This window comes from Nymphalis io, chromosome 7, assembly GCF_905147045.1.
Source record: "Nymphalis io chromosome 7, ilAglIoxx1.1, whole genome shotgun sequence".
In the NCBI taxonomy this organism is placed as follows: domain Eukaryota; kingdom Metazoa; phylum Arthropoda; class Insecta; order Lepidoptera; family Nymphalidae; genus Nymphalis; species Nymphalis io.
In genome coordinates, this window is record NC_065894.1 from 14,382,918 (window position 1) to 14,407,085 (window position 24,168).

The 24,168-nt window shown below is 34.4% G+C and overlaps 1 protein-coding gene across 1 annotated transcript; it reads left to right on the plus strand.

The window, feature by feature from the left end:
• The first annotated feature begins 3,618 nt into the window (after positions 1-3,618).
• LOC126769791 (sex-determining region Y protein-like) lies at positions 3,619-10,503 on the plus strand. Its single transcript, XM_050488703.1, has 2 exons — positions 3,619-3,834; positions 9,469-10,503. Exons 1-2 carry the CDS (start codon positions 3,619-3,621, stop codon positions 10,501-10,503), a joined length of 1,251 nt encoding a protein of 416 aa, XP_050344660.1.
• The last annotated feature ends 13,665 nt before the right edge of the window (positions 10,504-24,168 follow it).

Here is a 24,168-nt window from a genome sequence, read left to right on the forward strand (position 1 = left end):
TAGATCAACGCATGAACCGTACACCGCCGGTGATTATGATTACTACGGCAACAAGCTACCCATATCAGAGGAGGAGAACTTTTTTCGTGGATTAACTATTCCACCACCAACTAAAGACGCAGATGTGGCACGTTTGGAAGAGGGCAAAAATGAGGATAGTTATTTTTTGGATGATCATGAAAGACTTCGTGATGATCCGGAAAGAATCATAAATAATGACCGAAATGACGACAAAAAAAACGCGAATGACAATGACCGAGCGGACGAATCTGAGAGAGCTGACGAAAGCGAACGTTCTTACAAGGAAAACGAACGAGAGGGTGAAAACGAGCGCACCGATGACACCGAGCGAACAGACAAACTAAGCCCTAATGCCCGAGTACGAGAGACAGGCTACCAGAACAACTACGTGCATGCCACTAACGTTCAAGTCGATGACCCGCGGCCTCTCGTCTCAACAGTGAAGAAGAAAACTACAAAGATCGGAGAAGCCTGACCCGCTAGCGTTTGGCCCGCGAGCACCCGCCATAATCATAGTTATTTAATATAATACGAGTATTGAAAGTAAACCTTTCGAAATCACGAGACAAAGTCTCCATTACTCGAAGAGTTCCTGGATTGTATCATTCATTGAAATCAATATTGCGACCTGTGATTTTCTAGTTAAGTCTATATGCGTGTCCTTATTTTTACAATCTTATTATTTTTATACTTAGCGTAAGCAAATTGTATATTAAGTTTCTTAATAAAGCATTTCGTCAAATCTATTTCATTATTAGTATTGTAGTAGCATCGAATCGATTGCTGGGGCGTGAAATTTGATTTCCACAAGGCGACAGCAACGTCAGCCAATTTTGTAGGTGAAGGTCCGCGAGATGAAATAGAAAACAAATTTATTGCAGGTCGTTGCTACTGCGACCCACTTCTATAGGAGGACTAAACAGTCACTCCTGTTAGAAAGATTCTGGGATATTTCTCTTTTACTTATACTTAACTAAATAAACAAGAGAATTTCAAAATAATCTCATTTAATAGTTATGGAATAATTCCATCAGATTGATTTTACAGAAATAATTGTTATAAAACAAAAATGAACATTAAGCTATAATTACATTAGCAAGTACTCGTTACGATACAATTCGTGATAAACGTGCAAATAATTAACTTTCATACAATGATTGATCAACATTGAACCACATTAAAATTTTCGAATTGCATCAGACGTGATTGTTTATTAACAATCAAAATATTAAATAGTCAAGAATACATTTACCGAAATTGTAAATTCAGAGAATCATTATCAGCTACGATCCAACAAAAGCAAGACAAGATTTGATTGAAATGTCGAATTAAGCAAATCTCTATTGCTGTATACGATTGCTAAGTTAGGTAAGCCTCAGAATGATTAGTCTTATCTAGTTTTACTCAATCTAAAAAAGTATTGACAAAACTAATTATTTTACATTTACTATTAAAAACTCAATTTTGATATCGATGTAAACTATCATTTTGTGTCACAGTCACACAACACTAAAGGTGTTGTGTGACTGTGACAAATAAAAAATATATTGGAGTGAGGACTGATTCCAAGTATAATTGCCATTATATTCACAACGTGGTACTTCTTGAAACGGACATACGGTTGAGATGTGTCTCACGTTTTGTGAAAATTATATTTACTTTATATTTTTATTCATATATATTTATATTCTTATTACAAAAATAACTTTCTTATAGATCTTTTTAAAATTACTGAAAGTCGCAAGTGACAATTCGGCGTGATTCGGCTGTGTCATTGTCCTGTCACTTTCGATTTAACCTCCGTTGACGGAGTCCAGGTCACACGTAATTGAGTTGAAATGTCTGTTTTTTAAATATAATCTTTATTTCTTCAGTCACTAGACCGATTATTCTGTAAAACTAGTGGACAAAGCGCATCGAGCGGCCATCAATTCGCAATAGACCTTGACCGCAACTTAATTTTTCGCCAATTTAATTTTTCCAACTAGCTATTAGGTACAAGGAATATATGAAAAAAACATTAATAAGAGAGTTGTAACGTCAACACAAAACAAAACGAGAAAAAACAAATCATAAATGAAATCACAATATGTTTGTATTTTGTTGCAAAAAGCAAATTTAACACTGTGTTATTGCACGCGCTCTATAAATATAAGTGAGTACATTGGTACTAATTTTTTTTTATCAATTCAATCAATTAAACATTTGTTTAATGACATTTGGCGTTTTTCAACGCCAACTTAAATAGGTGCGCAGCAAGTGCGTTGTAACTTTGGGCTTACGGGCTCGGGTATCTAGCCTTCAAAATCTGCGAACAACATTACACGTATAACTAATTAAAACGTCCATTTAACAATGGCTTTAATTAACAAATTATTCCAACTATCGAAACATCTATATAGTTACATACATACAGACACAACACGAAGCATAGTTTGATATAAAATAATTATTGTGTTATAGCAATTAATCTTGACAACTTAACTGGAATAATATCTATACAAAAGAATGTTTTTTATATTTTACGGATGGATATGGATTTCTATATTTCATACAATTAATTAAACAAACACAAACAATATATTTAAAACATTTTATTTGGTATCTGACTAGAACAGCCACCTATATACACGGGCGCGGATGTCAGTCTTCTAACCGAAGCCGGTCTGCTGGTCTGAGTTAGCTGGAGAAGTTTTCTGACAACAATAATTTGGCTATTATAATGTAAGAAATGCTTTATTACAAATACATCGAATATTCTAGTTTTAATTCGCTGTCCGTACCACTCCGTGCCGCTTCCTCGCGTGCTTGTTGAGCGACTGCTTGTGATTGTACCGCGCCCCGCACAGCGCGCACGCGTGCAGCCGCGCCGCCGCCGCCGCCGGTTGCTCGCGCGTCGCGTGCTCGCGCGCCGCGTGCTCGCGCGCCGCGTGCTCGCGCGCCGCGTGCTCGCGCAGCGCGCGCGCGTCCGCGAACCGGCGCGGGCACGCGGCGCAGGCGTGCGCGCGCGGCGCGTGCGTGCGCATGTGCACCGACAGCTTGTTGGTCGTGAACCGCTTGCCGCACGTCGGGCACATGTAGGGCTTCACACCTTGGACGATATTATATGTTCTAACGTTTTAGTATGTTAATGGCAACCTAAAGCTTTTAATACAAAACTTCTAAATATATACATTGCGTCCTGCAGAGGACGACACTGCCATAGATATTGTATACATATCACCTGTATGAATTCTCTTATGATCGTTCAATGTTGTCGAACTCCTGAAGGTTTTTCCACACTCTGTACACTCGTACGGTCTTTCACCTGCAATAGATTATTACTATTATTTTAATTTTTACAATAAACTAGATTATTATTATACGTACATACATATTTATGTATTCTACAGGCTCTAGAACAGCTCAAAAATAACGAAGCTCCGACGATGGGGGAATCGCAACATAGAACCAACCCCTAGAACGAGCCCGTGTTCGACCAGGCTACAGTACCGTGGAACACATCCATACTCTTAGACGAAGACCGAAAAATACAGTCAATGATTTTATGTCACACACATTATGTGAGAAGACACCCATACGTATAAGAGAAAGCCTATGACTATATCAAAACCTGGGCAGTGCCAGAGTTCATCGCAGATGGGCCGTTCAAGTATTACACAAGTGAGAATTTTTAATGAAGTATCCTCACCATTATGTGTCCTGATGTGCGTGTTGAGGTTGGTGAGCGAAGTGAAGCTCTTCCCGCAGCCCGGCGCCGGGCAGGCGCGCCGCACAACCGCGCGCGCGCGCGGCGTCGACCCGCCGTGCCGGGCACTGTAGTATTTGTCATGTGTATATGATATTTTATCTTTTAAATTTAATTAATCTTGTAAAAAGTGCTCAAGTTTTTGAAGAAAATATATTTTTGATTCCTTTCAAATCGTTGCCGAATCTGGCAACATTACGTAGTACAATATTATAAGGTTTAAATTTAGTTTTTTATCATGTCATTTTCGTGATTTGTCAGAATCATAATAATAGTGTTTTTTAATAAATATTTTAATTAAATTTTATCAAGATGTTCACAAATCTAACAATAAATTTTACCTTGTCTTTGTATTTAGTATATGACTGAATTTTAGCCTTAAAAATAAAATTGTAGAGCAAATATTTGAATGTCATATGAAAAAAGAAATAAATATTATAAGAATTAAAACTTCCTTAAGTATCTATATATTATTATTAACCTAATTTAGTGAGATTTTTTTCATAGTATATACCGAGTAAGTGTATAAACAATTTCAAAATAGTCATTCGGAGCCACTACTGGCCACATAATGATTAATAATAATATAATGATTACGACAAATTTAAAAATTGTGGGCTTTTCCACACATCATTTTAAACAGTCACTATTAATATCAGGTTACCACAGTCACACTGTACAGATAAGTTACTGTGCATAATTGGTATATGGAAACTTCTTTCCACAGTATATTGTTTTTATCTATGGAAACGACACATCCAGTAATTTCTTACGGTAGCATTCAAAAGGTCCATCTGTTTAACAGTAGTAAAGTATTGCTGCCTTCCAGTTTGAAGGAAAAAAGAGCCAGTACAAGGGACATAACAAATTAAATCTCATAGTTAGTGGTAAATTGACAGTGTAAGAATATTTTTGACGCTACCAGTGTCTAGTGGAAGGTAGCTCTTTACTATCAGCTGACCTATTTGAAAATCTCACATAATAAAATTAATAAAACAAGATACATTTTTAAACAAAAGTAAATATTGCCAACTTACAGATGTAATTTTAGATTAAACTTCCTGGTAAAGACTTTAGAGCAATATTGACAACAATGTTTTTTTGTATTCCGTGAAGCATTTTCTTTAATGTTAGATAATTGTGTACTTTCTTCAGAGCTTTCACTTATTTTAGTATCCAAGCCAATTTTTTGTTCAATGTAGTCATTGTCAAATAGTTTTCCTTGATCTTCATAAACATATTCAGCATTATCAACTGGAAAGAGACCCAAAAGAGTTGGAAAACACAACTTATATGATTTCATTATTTTTTTAAAAAAATCTAATTCATTCTCAATTCCATTATTTCAAAATGTTAAATTTATTCTGTAACTACTAAAACTTTAATTTAATTTTGTGCACAAAGTATCTATAATTGAAAATTATAAAAATTTAACTTTTTGTATTATGTTTATAAACCATCTTATAACATGATGATATGTTTTTTATTACTTATTTTATGGTAGTTTCGCTATTTTATTCTATCCAAAAAAGTACACACCTAAATTATTCTTCTTGTACTGTAATAATAATATGTTCGCCCTTTCACATTTCGCTAAAAATTCGATAAAACTGTTCAATTCAACAAAACATTGTCCGCATATTGTATTTGGTCCCCCATCATTAACAGATATGTTTAGTTTTGTATTACTTGTAAGTTTTTCGTAAGGAGAGCTTCCATCTTTACTGCAGTATAAAGATATTGTATTGAAATGCACTTGAAAACAAATGCGGCAAACATTATTATCAATAACTTTGGAAGCACTGTCCATGATAGGACAAGAAACTACTCTTGCTTTGATTACTAGATCATACCATTAGTTCGTTTATGTTAAGTTATAAAATTGTATACAATACAATAGGTACTTTCTTTGATTACATCCACGTATGTCGTATATACACAATTTATTCCGGCATGTACGATGTACCTATGTACTACTCCTGGTTTCTCTTTTTGACTGTTGTATATTGACATTGACATTTGAATTTGACAATTATTATCTCAATCGACGCAAGTCTCTTTGAATCCCTAGGTTTGGTAATTTCAAATTATAAATACTTAATAGATATGAAATCTTATGTGTTTGATTTGGTCTAATAATTTTACTAAAAAATCTTGTGAATTAATTAATTAAATAAAATATGTTACTAGCATATCCTTCATATATTTTAATCCAAATAATTATTAATTATTATTATAAGCATTTGTCATGTCTTTATATATATATATCAATATAGATATATCATATCAATAGTAAGACCTGGGCTCTCATATTTATTAATAATTACAGTTATGTAGGTAAGTATTACATATGTATTCAAGATAAAGAGAAAAGCATATTATTTTTGATAAAAATATTATTATCGAATAAGTGTTTCAACCAATTTTGTTACTAATTGATAAAGATTTACTTTTATTTGTTTTAGCAATACGTACATATTACATAATATGTCGTTGATTATATTATTATTTCCATAGTAAAATAAACAGTTGGAGCTTATGTTTAAATACAAACATAAAAAGTTTTTCTTTATTTTCGTGACCTTTTTTATATATATTATTTAAAGTTTTTGTACATTTTATAGTTTTGCAAAAAAAGCATCCGAGAAAACAATTTTCTGTTCGTGAAATGAACATAACAACAAAAGATTTTGCTTATAAATAACTATCTTCTGAAACTACAAGAATAAAATATTCGAATGTGTAGTTCCGTATCGATAGAATCGAATCGTGTTTTGCGTGAACTCGAAACAAACAAACCAACAAAACTTAGGTAAATATAGCAAACTTATATGATAAATAGGTATTCATGATTGATATAATGATTAAATGGTCTTTTATAAATACGTTTTTCAAATAACCTACAAATTACTATAATGTGTCTTAGTATTATTACACAATAAGATTACACAGGAATGGTACATTAAACTAGATACGATTCAATTAACGTTGTAAGCAGAGTGATAGCGAGAGCCAAGGAAAGTGATGTTTGAATATTTGGTAACTGACTGCGTGAGCGCGCATACGAATGTCCTGCACGTACAGGGACGGAGCTACTTAACTATACCTACTGCTAAATACTTTCCTGTAATTTAACATTAAACTTTTTGTCAAAAAAATATGAAGAATGTAAAATTGTAAGCTAAAAGATAGGCGTATAATTATGTTTATATTATATATTTTTATTCGTGTGCTTATTTTAGATTGGACATCTATATAAGTTTTGCTAACAAATGACGACTTATCAAACCATTATAAATAATGATGTAATTAATTTGTTTAATTAATAAAGAAGAAGAAAATAATTTTATAAAAATTTTCGTAACATTTAAAAATAACAAACAGAGGCGTGTATTCCTTATTTTTTTTTTATAAAATAGGAAGACGGACGAGCATATGGGTTACCTGATGGTATGTGGTCACCAACGCCCATGTACATTGGCATTGTAAGAAATGTTAACCATCGCTTACATCGCCAATGCGCCACCAACCGTGGGAACTAAGATGTTATGTCCCTTGTGCCTGTAATTACACTGGCTCACTCACCCTTCAAACCGGAATACAACAATACCAAGTACTGCTGTTTTGCGGTAGAATATCTGATGAGTGGGTGGTACCTACCCAGACGAGCTTGCACAAAGCCTTACCACCAGTTATAGTTAGCATAGAATCGTTGCTTATGCTTTTACAATATTTAAACTACAATATAGGTAAATAAGTAAGACGACTATTATTATTAGAAACATAAAAAAAGCCGAGATGGCCTAGAAAAAGCCGAGATGGCCTAGTGGTAAGAACGCGTGAATCTTAACCGATGATCGTGGGTTCAAACCCGGGCAAGCACCACTGAATTTTCATGTGCTTAATTTGTGTTTATAATTCATCTCGTGCTTAACGGTGAAAACATCGTGAGGAAACCTGCATGTGTCTAATTTCATTGAAATTCTGCCACATGTGAATTCTACCAACCCGCATTGGAGCAGCGTGGTGGAATAAGCTCCAAAACCTTCTCCTCAAAAGGGAGAGGAGGCCTTAGCCCAGCAGTGGGACATTAACAGGCTGTTACTGTTACTGTATTAGAAACATATACATGCCGCAAATTCTGCAGTACCCATGAGTATTTAATATTTAAAAACGTTTCTATTAAATCCAGCCCTGCCTGAACTGGTACAATTTTCTCTCGATTACGTTTCTTATTCGATTGGTATGCGTTCATACAAGCATGTTACAAGAATGACGACAGCGCCCTACGTGATCGTTTTAGAAAATAAAAACTTACCAAAGTAAACTTTCTCGGCGTGATATAGAGTATAATTTCGAATGATAGAAATTCGGCCATTCAGTTCCGATGGTTCGATTAGGAACTGTTGAAAGCCGCAAGGAGGCAGCATGTAACGTCCGGATACAAGGAGTGAAACTTGGACGTTGGCTACATACTAATCGTTTGTATTTTAAGTTATAAGTATGGGTTGCAAAGGAAAAGATCACTGGTTTTTGAACGATTGTCGCGCCGACCAGGCGACCGCACGCCATGAAGTTTTCAGTTGTAAGTATTCTTGGATGCGCAGTGGAAACAGTGATATAGGGAGAATGTGATAGTGATCTATGGTGTCATTTTAGTGCAAATGGAATCAATTGATAGAAAAGCACGTAGTCGTTAAAATATTAAGAGTCGTAATAAAATATGTCATCTTAATTGTTTCAATAATTAAAACTGTAGTTTATTAAAATTAAAAAATAGATAGTTATGGGATGCACGACATAATGGTGAAATGAAGATAAAGTTATTATATGATATAGTTAGTTAGCAAATAATAATTATAAGCATTAAGTGAACGAAATTGGTGAATGTGTTTCAGATCGCGTTGGTGTTTTGTGCTTGCGTGTGGGCAGCAACTGCAGACGTTGCTCATATTAAAGCTGCCAAAGCAAAGTTTATAGGAAGAATAGCTGGGAAGGGAAGACATCATAAGCGTGGCATTTTATCTGGTGTTCCGCCATTTAAACTTGGCCATGACATACCTCACGTAACACACTCTGTGCTTAAACCTTTAGTGGTCAATTATCCACCTACAGCTGCTGTCGCTGCTGTCAAGATACCCATCCCTCAACCTCATTATCCTGTCCCTGTGGGACACAGAGTACCAGGCTTACCGCATCCACATTATGGACTTAAGTTCCCTCATACTAAGTTCGTAGCAAAACCAGACCATCATTATCATCATCACCACCATCATGTGACTCCTAGACCCATAATTCCGGTTGTACCAGCTGCGCCAATTCCTACAACTTATGTAGCACCTGCAGCTCCTGTAATACCAGCGCCTCAACCAACGATCGCTGTAGCTCACCCAGCACCAGTACCACACCCAGTCCCAGTACCTGCGCCACCTGTTCCAGTTTTTCCACAAAGTCACTTACATCTCAAACCTCTTCTACCCGCTGCTGCTATACCATTAGCACCAGCCCCAGTTTTGTCCTCGCCAGTATTGCCTTTAGGTCAACCGTTCCCATACGTAATTCGCCCTGGTAGTGCCGTTCAGACTTCTTTATTTGCAACATATCCAAGATATCCTTTCATAAATAGTTATCAAGCCCCTCTCGGTCCTGTGGGACCTACATCCCCTGGCTTACACTCTATTTCACAAGTATTGCTTCAGCGTCCACAGTTTAATCCGTATCATTTTATTTCTCAAGTAGCAGGGCAGCACGGTGTTATAGAACAACACACGCCTAATGTCGTGGTAGAACAAACACCGGGATTGCTACATCCAAGTCAAGCGCCTCAACCTTCTGTTCATTTACATTCGAGTCATGAAATCTTGCAACAACCTGGCTTCCATTTACATCCTACTGAAGAAACTTTACATCAACCAGGATTTCATGTACATCCCACTCAAGAGACTCTTCCACAACCTGGCTACCATCTTCAACCCGGGCAAGAAATATTACCACAACCTGGTTTCCACTTACACCCCACTCAGGAAACACTTCCACAACCTAATTTCAACCTACATCCTAACCAAGAAACATTACCTCAGCCTGGGTTTCGTTTACATCCTTCGCAAGTATCATCTCAATCACCCATACCCTTACAACCTACACAACCATCTATTCCATTAGACCATGATGGTTGGTCACCAGTGCCAGCGCAGCCTCAAGATTTGGGTGCATCTCATGAAGGACATTATCCACAGCACACCCATCATTTTACCCAAGAACAAGGCACGCAAGTTTACGAGCATCATACCGATAATAATTACAATGACTACCAACACCAACTACAACACCACATTCAACAACAGATAGAACAGGCACAATATGAGCAGAGCTTAAATAATCAACATCAACTATCACAAGAGTACGGCGTACCGCAGCAGCTGGGCCAAGAATACGGCCAACCAAATGAATATTCTCAACAAGAGCAAGATTTTGCACAACACGCTCAGGAGTACCCACAGCATGGGCATGACTTTACACAGCATCAACAAGAGTTTGCCCAAAATGGACAAGATTTTGCACAGCATGCACAGGATTTTGGACATAATATACCAAACTTAGGGCAAGAATATGGCTTGCCGCACCAGGGCGCTGAAGGTAGAAACGCCGATGATAGTGAGCAACAGCAGTTTCATAACCACATACCTCTAGGTCTTCAACCGCCGATCGACAGGCCACTAGACCATTTCCAATAGTTACGGCTATAAGACTGTAGCTGTAACTGAATTAGAACGCTGACTGTTATTATTTTTACTTTTTCAAGATTGAAATCACTCATCTTAGATTATCTTATCGTATCATTACCAGAAGGTTGTCAGCAACTGTCAGTACTAATAAATTGTATCGTGAATCAAAATAATGCTTTCTGCGATAATGATTTTCGAATTGCATTTATGCGCGTGGCTACCTCGTGTAAAGTATTGTAAAGCTTATTTCAGATGATGGTACAGCGTTTTGTGAAGTAATATTAGAATTGATAAAAAGCGTATTGATGTGATCTGGTTGAATTAAGCGTGTAGTTAAGTCTTAGATATAAATAACGAATGTATGTACAAATTGCCTAATTGCTATTATTAACATAGATCTAAGTTTATTTATTGTAAAACATCATTATTATTAAAATGACATAACATATTTAATATTTTTTTTACAAATTATTCCTACGGTATGAAGCTAATAGAAACGATATTTACTATTAATCTAATAGACCAGTCTACAAGCATTCGAAATATAAATGAAAATTTATACTAACCGGCTGCTTTTTTAGTAAACCATTGTGTGCGCTATCCAAACACTAATTGCCAACAAAACAAATATTTCACCTCACAATGAAATCAGAATATAATGTACAATTCCAATTCCAAGAAGAAAGAGTAAAGATAAACAAACCTTAGAATTCCGTATTCCATGCGGGTATATTATTCACTACAAACCGTTCTTGGTTATTATCCTTTTTTTTATACAATACCATTCCAAGTAAACAAGTAAAAATATGTCCATTTTTTATGCGTGGATTCGCAGAAGTGAGACAAACAAAACCTACTCATTTAAAATAATAACACCACAAACACACAACAACGTAGTCGTTTCTTTCACTAAAGAAATAATATTTGACGGAACATTAAAACACTTTTAAAGTATACTGTGAATTCACGTGATAAACATACATTTACGACTGTGATGTTGCTTGAAAATATGCGTCACAAGTACAGATAATCAAAATATTAGATACACCTAATGGACATGTCGTCCGTGGAGATTTGTTTTTTTATATATACACTGATACGAATGGCAAACTAATTAACCGAAACTCGCCAAAAATAGACGCGTGTAAGTCTGCGAGCCTTGACTATTATATTCAAGTCCTTAAATTTTAATAATAAATAATTATTGTATCGGTTCTTAATGAACTGGTTTTATAATGAAATGTTTTTCTATTAGTTAATTTAAAACAGAATGTACAAACATACATAGAGCAGGTTATGTTACACATTGGGACATTAGTCCATATAAGCTTCTAAGTAAATAAGTCCTTTAAAGTACTGTTTGACGGAAATTTCTTATTTGCTTGAGTTTTTTACGAAACGAATCTAAAACACGACGCATTTCAATATACATACTTTAATTTATTTTTACGAAATGATAGTTTCGTTTAGATTAGTTTATATAATATAATTAGGAATACTGTATAATTGCACTATATTTTAATTACTTAAAGAGTGTTTTATGATAAGTTTAACAATACGATTCATTTATCAAATAGCATTAATATATGTCGTTAAGTAATTACTAAATGAAAATGTAATAATTAAGACGCTCTTGTAACTTATTCAGGACATTATAATACAATTAAGGTAGTTACTTCCTAATCTCTTGTTCTTTTGTCTTGTTCCACTAAGGACTGATTCAACAAAAGACGAGAAATGCTATTCATAAATAAATACGTACTAAGCGTCGTCATAGAAAGAAGTAAAAATAACTAAAATCCCTCATTTACCTGTAAACCGTGAGACGCAATGGATACACTTTACGCGAGAAGCGAAGAAATGTTCGCGAAGTGCTTACTATCTACAGTAGCCCTCGATCGGCCATTGTTAGCTTTATCAAAAGTAACGAATTTGGTGCTAGCTTCGGACATACCAGTATGTCTCCGTTCTAGCGTGCTCAAACGAACGCTGCGGATCCTGAGAGTTATTGAGGCTGAAAATAATCTTCTAGATATTTGCTTCGCGAAGTTTATCCCTCATCCGACATGTCGGAAAAACAACATGTATCTCGGAGAAATGTGGGAGCTACCGACAGAGCAAGAGTGGCTGTGCGGCGATTGCGGGCGGCCGCTCTTCGATATACGGACAAATAAGGATTGACGTGTTAACCCATTCATAACATATCAATATGCTAAGAACGAGAATAAGCACTCGCTTGCAAATAGACTTAATTTTGATCGAACCGAGCAATTATTGGATGAAGTGAGTTTGAGACATGAAGGATATTTCAATAAGTAGTACAAATTGTAATAAATAAAATTAGTGTTTTTTTCTATTATGCAAATCTACATAAACCCAACCCGCATTGGAGCAGCGTGGTGGAATAAGCTCCAAACCTTCTCCTCAAATAGGGAGAGGAGGCCTTAGCCCAGCAGTGGGACATTTACAGGCTGTTACTTTTACATAAAATACGAGAAGAGGATATTAATACATTTTAGAAAACAGTTATTTTCGGTGCCGATGCAAGAAAACATATCATACTAACTATATATAGATAAGATACGATGACAAGGTAGGCTGTGTTACATAATTATATTTAGTCTAGTGCAGAGCGACAGTCAACGGCCTTATAATTATTAGCAAGCTGCAACATAGCTATTCTGTATGAACGAACTCGATCCTCATCGCAAAACACGATCGTGCTATCTCATTAAGTGATATCAGACATTGACTTTACTAACTTTAATAATTATAACATTTGAATGATTCAAGTATCTAAATTGCGTATCACAAGATTTTTTTTTTTTTGACATTTCACGAGTGAGATACGACGTTAGTTCTTACAGAATAGCACTATCGGTCTCTTGTAAGTGATCAAATAATATGTATCGTTTATAATATATCGTTTAAAATAAGGCACTGACAGAATAAATATACCTTGAACATAAATCAAAACACTTCATATGGAATAAGTAAGGTTCGTTTTATATCACTGTTTGTATGTAATGCATTTGTACATAGCTGTGCCCTGCGGTTAGACCACATTATACGAGCGTGTTTTATACGTAACACGAGTACATTACCAAGAACCTTTGTAGAAATTATCCTACGGGAAAAATAATTTACATGAAAGAAAAAAATTGATGGCTCAATAGTACGAAATAAATTATATTTTTAGCAATACGGTGTTTTAATTTCCATATTACCCTATAATCCTGTTTTCTACATCGCATTTTCATGTGGCCGCTAGAGTATGCCAATATAAAGAAGGTCACAATATCAAAATATTGATGAAAAATATTTAAAATTGATCTAATAAGACCTTCTTCGATCAGTACTTTATATACTTAAATAGGCGAGTATATAAGATAGAACAAGTGTTCGCCTTCTCCTCAAAAACCTTCTCAAAAAAAAAAAGAGGAGAGGAGGCCTTTAGCCCAGCAGTGGTATATTCACAGGCTGTTACGGAAGTGTTCGCCAAATGTCTAAATTCGACCATAAACATTATTGAAACTATGTGGAAATCATATTTCTTAAGATGTTATGTCTCTTGTGCCTGTAATCACACTGGCTCACTCACCCTTCAAACCGGAACACAACAATACCAAGTACTGCTGTTTTGTGGTAGAATATCTGATGAGTGGGTGGTACCTACCTAGACGAGCTTGCACAAAGGCTTTCAAAAAGGCTAATTTTCAGTTAAAAAAGCTTACGACGATTCGTTATAGATTTTGTATGATACCACTGTAACTCTCTTAGTTTGTTGCGTGAATAGCAAAAAAGTTAATAAACTATTTTTTTTTAATTATAATTGAAGGGTTTAATTTAAAACATTAATGAAAGTAGCAAAAACAAGACAATTATGAATCATCTCTATCTTTATAATTATAAATAAAATTTATATATTTATATATACATGTATATAAATATGCGTTTGAATGGTCTTACGAAATCGCTCAAATACTATACGTAATTATTATGAGCGTACGCAGCCGGTTACTGATTGGATGTGGGCCACACGTGGTCGCGACTCACAAGATATTACTATCACTCGCTAACTTGTTACATTTACAAACTCTTAGATAATATTTGTATTTAAAGCAGACTAATAATTTTTAATTTAATTTTTTTTATTATGCGTGGATTTGCAAAAATGAGACAAACAAAACCTACTCATTTCAAATAATAACACCACAAACACACAACAACGTAGTCGTTTCTTTCACTAAAGAAATAATATTTGACGGAACATTAAAACACTTTTAAAGTATACTGTGAATTCACGTGATAAACATACATTTACGACTGTGATGTTGCTTGAAAATATGCGTCACAAGTACAGATAATCAAAATATTAGATACACCTAATGGACATGTCGTCCGTGGAGATTTGTTTATTTATATATACACTGATACGAATGGCAAACTAATTAACCGAAACTCGCCAAAAATAGACGCGTGTAAGTCTGCGAGCCTTGACTATTATATTCAAGTCCTTAAATTTTAATAATAAATAATTATTGTATCGGTTCTTAATGAACTGGTTTTATAATGAAATGTTTTTCTATTAGTTAATTTAAAACAGAATGTACAAACATACATAGAGCAGGTTATGTTACACATTGGGACATTAGTCCATATAAGCTTCTAAGTAAATAAGTCCTTTAAAGTACTGTTTGACGGAAATTTCTTATTTGCTTGAGTTTTTTACGAAACGAATCTAAAACACGACGCATTTCAATATACATACTTTAATTTATTTTTACGAAATGATAGTTTCGTTTAGATTAGTTTATATAATATAATTAGGAATACTGTATAATTGCACTATATTTTAATTACTTAAAGAGTGTTTTATGATAAGTTTAACAATACGATTCATTTATCAAATAGCATTAATATATGTCGTTAAGTAATTACTAAATGAAAATGTAATAATTAAGACGCTCTTGTAACTTATTCAGGACATTATAATACAATTAAGGTAGTTACTTCCTAATCTCTTGTTCTTTTGTCTTGTTCCACTAAGGACTGATTCAACAAAAGACGAGAAATGCTATTCATAAATAAATACGTACTAAGCGTCGTCATAGAAAGAAGTAAAAATAACTAAAATCCCTCATTTACCTGTAAACCGTGAGACGCAATGGATACACTTTACGCGAGAAGCGAAGAAATGTTCGCGAAGTGCTTACTATCTACAGTAGCCCTCGATCGGCCATTGTTAGCTTTATCAAAAGTAACGAATTTGGTGCTAGCTTCGGACATACCAGTATGTCTCCGTTCTAGCGTGCTCAAACGAACGCTGCGGATCCTGAGAGTTATTGAGGCTGAAAATAATCTTCTAGATATTTGCTTCGCGAAGTTTATCCCTCATCCGACATGTCGGAAAAACAACATGTGTCTCGGAGAAATGTGGGAGCTACCGACAGAGCAAGAGTGGCTGTGCGGCGATTGCGGGCGGCCGCTCTTCGATATACGGACAAATAAGGATTGACGTGTTAACCCATTCATAACATATCAATATGCTGAGAACGAGAATAAGCACTCGCTTGCAAATAGACTTAATTTTGATCGAACCGAGCAATTATTGGATGAAGTGAGTTTGAGATATGAAGGATATTTCAATAAGTAGTACAAATTGTAATAAATAAAATTAGTGTTTTTTTCTATTATGCAAATCTACATAAAATACGAGAAGAGGATATTAATACATTTTAGAAAACAGTTATTTTCGGTGCCGATGCAAGAAAACATATCGTACTAACTATATATAGATAAGATACGATGACAAGGTAGGCTGTGTTACATAATTATATTTAGTCTAGTTCAGAGCGACAGTCAACGGCCTTATAATTATTAGCAAGCTGCAACATAGCTATTCTGTATGAACGAACTCGATCCTCAACGCAAAACACGATCGTGCTATCTCATTAAGTGAGATCAGACATTGACTTTACTAACTTTAATAATTATAACATTTGAATGATTCAAGTATCTAAATTGCGTATCACAAGATTTTTTTTTTTTGACATTTCACGAGTGAGATACGACGTTAGTTCTTACAGAATAGCACTATCGGTCTCTTGTAAGTGATCAAATAATATGTATCGTTTATAATATATCGTTTAAAATAAGGCACTGACAGAATAAATATACCTTGAACATAAATCAAAACACTTCATATGGAATAAGTAAGGTTCGTTTTATATCACTGTTTGTATGTAATGCATTTGTACATAGCTGTGCCCTGCGGTTAGACCACATTATACGAGCGTGTTTTATACGTAACACGAGTACATTACCAAGAACCTTTGTAGAAATTATCCTACGGGAAAAATAATTTACATGAAAGAAAAAAATTGATGGCTCAATAGTACGAAATAAATTATATTTTTAGCAATACGGTGTTTTAATTTCCATATTACCCTATAATCCTGTTTTCTACATCGCATTTTCATGTGGCCGCTAGAGTATGCCAATATAAAGAAGGTCACAATATCAAAATATTGATGAAAAATATTTAAAATTGATCTAATAAGACCTTCTTCGATCAGTACTTTATATACTTAAATAGGCGAGTATATAAGATAGAACAAGTGTTCGCCTTCTCCTCAAAAACCTTCTCAAAAAAAAAAAGAGGAGAGGAGGCCTTTAGCCCAGCAGTGGTATATTCACAGGCTGTTACGGAAGTGTTCGCCAAATGTCTAAATTCGACCATAAACATTATTGAAACTATGTGGAAATCATATTTCTTAAGATGTTATGTCTCTTGTGCCTGTAATCACACTGGCTCACTCACCCTTCAAACCGGAACACAACAATACCAAGTACTGCTGTTTTGTGGTAGAATATCTGATGAGTGGGTGGTACCTACCTAGACGAGCTTGCACAAAGGCTTTCAAAAAGGCTAATTTTCAGTTAAAAAAGCTTACGACGATTCGTTATAGATTTTGTATGATACCACTGTAACTCTCTTAGTTTGTTGCGTGAATAGCAAAAAAGTTAATAAACTATTTTTTTTTAATTATAATTGAAGGGTTTAATTTAAAACATTAATGAAAGTAGCAAAAACAAGACAATTATGAATCATCTCTATCTTTATAATTATAAATAAAATTTATATATTTATATATACATGTATATAAATATGCGTTTGAATGGTCTTACGAAATCGCTCAAATACTATACGTAATTATTATGAGCGTACGCAGCCGGTTACTGATTGGATGTGGGCCACACGTGGTCGCGACTCACAAGATATTACTATCACTCGCTAACTTGTTACATTTACAAACTCTTAGATAATATTTGTATTTAAAGCAGACTAATAATTTTTAATTTAATTTTTTTTATTATGCGTGGATTTGCAAAAATGAGACAAACAAAACCTACTCATTTCAAATAATAACACCACAAACACACAACAACGTAGTCGTTTCTTTCACTAAAGAAATAATATTTGACGGAACATTAAAACACTTTTAAAGTATACTGTGAATTCACGTGATAAACATACATTTACGACTGTGATGTTGCTTGAAAATATGCGTCACAAGTACAGATAATCAAAATATTAGATACACCTAATGGACATGTCGTCCGTGGAGATTTGTTTATTTATATATACACTGATACGAATGGCAAACTAATTAACCGAAACTCGCCAAAAATAGACGCGTGTAAGTCTGCGAGCCTTGACTATTATATTCAAGTCCTTAAATTTTAATAATAAATAATTATTGTATCGGTTCTTAATGAACTGGTTTTATAATGAAATGTTTTTCTATTAGTTAATTTAAAACAGAATGTACAAACATACATAGAGCAGGTTATGTTACACATTGGGACATTAGTCCATATAAGCTTCTAAGTAAATAAGTCCTTTAAAGTACTGTTTGACGGAAATTTCTTATTTGCTTGAGTTTTTTACGAAACGAATCTAAAACACGACGCATTTCAATATACATACTTTAATTTATTTTTACGAAATGATAGTTTCGTTTAGATTAGTTTATATAATATAATTAGGAATACTGTATAATTGCACTATATTTTAATTACTTAAAGAGTGTTTTATGATAAGTTTAACAATACGATTCATTTATCAAATAGCATTAATATATGTCGTTAAGTAATTACTAAATGAAAATGTAATAATTAAGACGCTCTTGTAACTTATTCAGGACATTATAATACAATTAAGGTAGTTACTTCCTAATCTCTTGTTCTTTTGTCTTGTTCCACTAAGGACTGATTCAACAAAAGACGAGAAATGCTATTCATAAATAAATACGTACTAAGCGTCGTCATAGAAAGAAGTAAAAATAACTAAAATCCCTCATTTACCTGTAAACCGTGAGACGCAATGGATACACTTTACGCGAGAAGCGAAGAAATGTTCGCGAAGTGCTTACTATCTACAGTAGCCCTCGATCGGCCATTGTTAGCTTTATCAAAAGTAACGAATTTGGTGCTAGCTTCGGACATACCAGTATGTCTCCGTTCTAGCGTGCTCAAACGAACGCTGCGGATCCTGAGAGTTATTGAGGCTGAAAATAATCTTCTAGATATTTGCTTCGCGAAGTTTATCCCTCATCCGACATGTCGGAAAAACAACATGTGTCTCGGAGAAATGTGGGAGCTACCGACAGAGCAAGAGTGGCTGTGCGGCGATTGCGGGCGGCCGCTCTTCGATATACGGACAAATAAGGATTGACGTGTTAACCCATTCATAACATATCAATATGCTGAGAACGAGAATAAGCACTCGCTTGCAAATAGACTTAATTTTGATCGAACCGAGCAATTATTGGATGAAGTGAGTTTGAGATATGAAGGATATTTCAATAAGTAGTACAAATTGTAATAAATAAAATTAGTGTTTTTTTCTATTATGCAAATCTACATAAAATACGAGAAGAGGATATTAATACATTTTAGAAAACAGTTATTTTCGGTGCCGATGCAAGAAAACATATCGTACTAACTATATATAGATAAGATACGATGACAAGGTAGGCTGTGTTACATAATTATATTTAGTCTAGTTCAGAGCGACAGTCAACGGCCTTATAATTATTAGCAAGCTGCAACATAGCTATTCTGTATGAACGAACTCGATCCTCAACGCAAAACACGATCGTGCTATCTCATTAAGTGATATCAGACATTGACTTTACTAACTTTAATAATTATAACATTTGAATGATTCAAGTATCTAAATTGCGTATCACAAGATTTTTTTTTTTTGACATTTCACGAGTGAGATACGACGTTAGTTCTTACAGAATAGCACTATCGGTCTCTTGTAAGTGATCAAATAATATGTATCGTTTATAATATATCGTTTAAAATAAGGCACTGACAGAATAAATATACCTTGAACATAAATCAAAACACTTCATATGGAATAAGTAAGGTTCGTTTTATATCACTGTTTGTATGTAATGCATTTGTACATAGCTGTGCCCTGCGGTTAGACCACATTATACGAGCGTGTTTTATACGTAACACGAGTACATTACCAAGAACCTTTGTAGAAATTATCCTACGGGAAAAATAATTTACATGAAAGAAAAAAATTGATGGCTCAATAGTACGAAATAAATTATATTTTTAGCAATACGGTGTTTTAATTTCCATATTACCCTATAATCCTGTTTTCTACATCGCATTTTCATGTGGCCGCTAGAGTATGCCAATATAAAGAAGGTCACAATATCAAAATATTGATGAAAAATATTTAAAATTGATCTAATAAGACCTTCTTCGATCAGTACTTTATATACTTAAATAGGCGAGTATATAAGATAGAACAAGTGTTCGCCTTCTCTTCAAAAACCTTCTCAAAAAAAAAAGAGGAGAGGAGGCCTTTAGCCCAGCAGTGGGATATTCACAGGCTGTTACGGAAGTGTTCGCCAAATGTCTAAATTCGACCATAAACATTATTGAAACTATGTGGAAATCATATTTCTTAAGATGTTATGTCTCTTGTGCCTGTAATCACACTGGCTCACTCACCCTTCAAACCGGAACACAACAATACCAAGTACTGCTGTTTTGTGGTAGAATATCTGATGAGTGGGTGGTACCTACCTAGACGAGCTTGCACAAAGTCTTTCAAAAAGGCTAATTTTCAGTTAAAAAAGCTTACGACGATTCGTTATAGATTTTGTATGATACCACTGTAACTCTCTTAGTTTGTTGCGTGAATAGCAAAAAAGTTAATACAAGGCACGCAAGTTTACGAGCATCATACCGATAATAATTACAATGACTACCAACACCAACTACAACACCACATTCAACAACAGATAGAACAGGCACAATATGAGCAGAGCTTAAATAATCAACATCAACTATCACAAGAGTACGGCGTACCGCAGCAGCTGGGCCAAGAATACGGCCAACCAAATGAATATTCTCAACAAGAGCAAGATTTTGCACAACACGCTCAGGAGTACCCACAGCATGGGCATGACTTTACACAGCATCAACAAGAGTTTGCCCAAAATGGACAAGATTTTGCACAGCATGCACAGGATTTTGGACATAATATACCAAACTTAGGGCAAGAATATGGCTTGCCGCACCAGGGCGCTGAAGGTAGAAACGCCGATGATAGTGAGCAACAGCAGTTTCATAACCACATACCTCTAGGTCTTCAACCGCCGATCGACAGGCCACTAGACCATTTCCAATAGTTACGGCTATAAGACTGTAGCTGTAACTGAATTAGAACGCTGACTGTTATTATTTTTACTTTTTCAAGATTGAAATCACTCATCTTAGATTATCTTATCGTATCATTACCAGAAGGTTGTCAGCAACTGTCAGTACTAATAAATTGTATCGTGAATCAAAATAATGCTTTCTGCGATAATGATTTTCGAATTGCATTTATGCGCGTGGCTACCTCGTGTAAAGTATTGTAAAGCTTATTTCAGATGATGGTACAGCGTTTTGTGAAGTAATATTAGAATTGATAAAAAGCGTATTGATGTGATCTGGTTGAATTAAGCGTGTAGTTAAGTCTTAGATATAAATAACGAATGTATGTACAAATTGCCTAATTGCTATTATTAACATAGATCTAAGTTTATTTATTGTAAAACATCATTATTATTAAAATGACATAACATATTTAATATTTTTTTTACAAATTATTCCTACGGTATGAAGCTAATAGAAACGATATTTACTATTAATCTAATAGACCAGTCTACAAGCATTCGAAATATAAATGAAAATTTATACTAACCGGCTGCTTTTTTAGTAAACCATTGTGTGCGCTATCCAAACACTAATTGCCAACAAAACAAATATTTCACCTCACAATGAAATCAGAATATAATGTACAATTCCAATTCCAAGAAGAAAGAGTAAAGATAAACAAACCTTAGAATTCCGTATTCCATGCGGGTATATTATTCACTACAAACCGTTCTTGGTTATTATCCTTTTTTTTATACAATACCATTCCAAGTAAACAAGTAAAAATATGTCCATTTTTTATGCGTGGATTCGCAGAAGTGAGACAAAGAAAACCTACTCATTTCAAATAATAACACCACAAACACACAACAACGTAGTCGTTTCTTTCACTAAAGAAATAATATTTGACGGAACATAAAAAGGCTTTTAAAGTATACTGTGAATTCACGTGATAAACATACATTTACGACTGTGATGTTGCTTGAAAATATGCGTCACAAGTACAGATAATCAAAATATTAGATACACCTAATGGACATGTCGTCCGTGGAGATTTGTTTATTTATATATACACTGATACGAATGGCAAACTAATTAACCGAAACTCGCCAAAAATAGACGCGTGTAAGTCTGCGAGCCTTGACTATTATATTCAAGTCCTTAAATTTTAATAATAAATAATTATTGTATCGGTTCTTAATGAACTGGTTTTATAATGAAATGTTTTTCTATTAGTTAATTTAAAACAGAATGTACAAACATACATAGAGCAGGTTATGTTACACATTGGGACATTAGTCCATATAAGCTTCTAAGTAAATAAGTCCTTTAAAGTACTGTTTGACGGAAATTTCTTATTTGCTTGAGTTTTTTACGAAACGAATCTAAAACACGACGCATTTCAATATACATACTTTAATTTATTTTTACGAAATGATAGTTTCGTTTAGATTAGTTTATATAATATAATTAGGAATACTGTATAATTGCACTATATTTTAATTACTTAAAGAGTGTTTTATGATAAGTTTAACAATACGATTCATTTATCAAATAGCATTAATATATGTCGTTAAGTAATTACTAAATGAAAATGTAATAATTAAGACGCTCTTGTAACTTATTCAGGACATTATAATACAATTAAGGTAGTTACTTCCTAATCTCTTGTTCTTTTGTCTTGTTCCACTAAGGACTGATTCAACAAAAGACGAGAAATGCTATTCATAAATAAATACGTACTAAGCGTCGTCATAGAAAGAAGTAAAAATAACTAAAATCCCTCATTTACCTGTAAACCGTGAGACGCAATGGATACACTTTACGCGAGAAGCGAAGAAATGTTCGCGAAGTGCTTACTATCTACAGTAGCCCTCGATCGGCCATTGTTAGCTTTATCAAAAGTAACGAATTTGGTGCTAGCTTCGGACATACCAGTATGTCTCCGTTCTAGCGTGCTCAAACGAACGCTGCGGATCCTGAGAGTTATTGAGGCTGAAAATAATCTTCTAGATATTTGCTTCGCGAAGTTTATCCCTCATCCGACATGTCGGAAAAACAACATGTGTCTCGGAGAAATGTGGGAGCTACCGACAGAGCAAGAGTGGCTGTGCGGCGATTGCGGGCGGCCGCTCTTCGATATACGGACAAATAAGGATTGACGTGTTAACCCATTCATAACATATCAATATGCTGAGAACGAGAATAAGCACTCGCTTGCAAATAGACTTAATTTTGATCGAACCGAGCAATTATTGGATGAAGTGAGTTTGAGATATGAAGGATATTTCAATAAGTAGTACAAATTGTAATAAATAAAATTAGTGTTTTTTTCTATTATGCAAATCTACATAAAATACGAGAAGAGGATATTAATACATTTTAGAAAACAGTTATTTTCGGTGCCGATGCAAGAAAACATATCGTACTAACTATATATAGATAAGATACGATGACAAGGTAGGCTGTGTTACATAATTATATTTAGTCTAGTTCAGAGCGACAGTCAACGGCCTTATAATTATTAGCAAGCTGCAACATAGCTATTCTGTATGAACGAACTCGATCCTCAACGCAAAACACGATCGTGCTATCTCATTAAGTGATATCAGACATTGACTTTACTAACTTTAATAATTATAACATTTGAATGATTCAAGTATCTAAATTGCGTATCACAAGATGTATTTTTTTTGACATTTCACGAGTGAGATACGAAGTTAGTTCTTACAGAATAGCACTATCGGTCTCTTGTAAGTGATCAAATAATATGTATCGTTTATAATATATCGTTTAAAATAAGGCACTGACAGAATAAATATACCTTGAACATAAATCAAAACACTTCATATGGAATAAGTAAGGTTCGTTTTATATCACTATTTGTATGTAATGCATTTGTACATAGCTGTGCCCTGCGGTTAGACCACATTATAC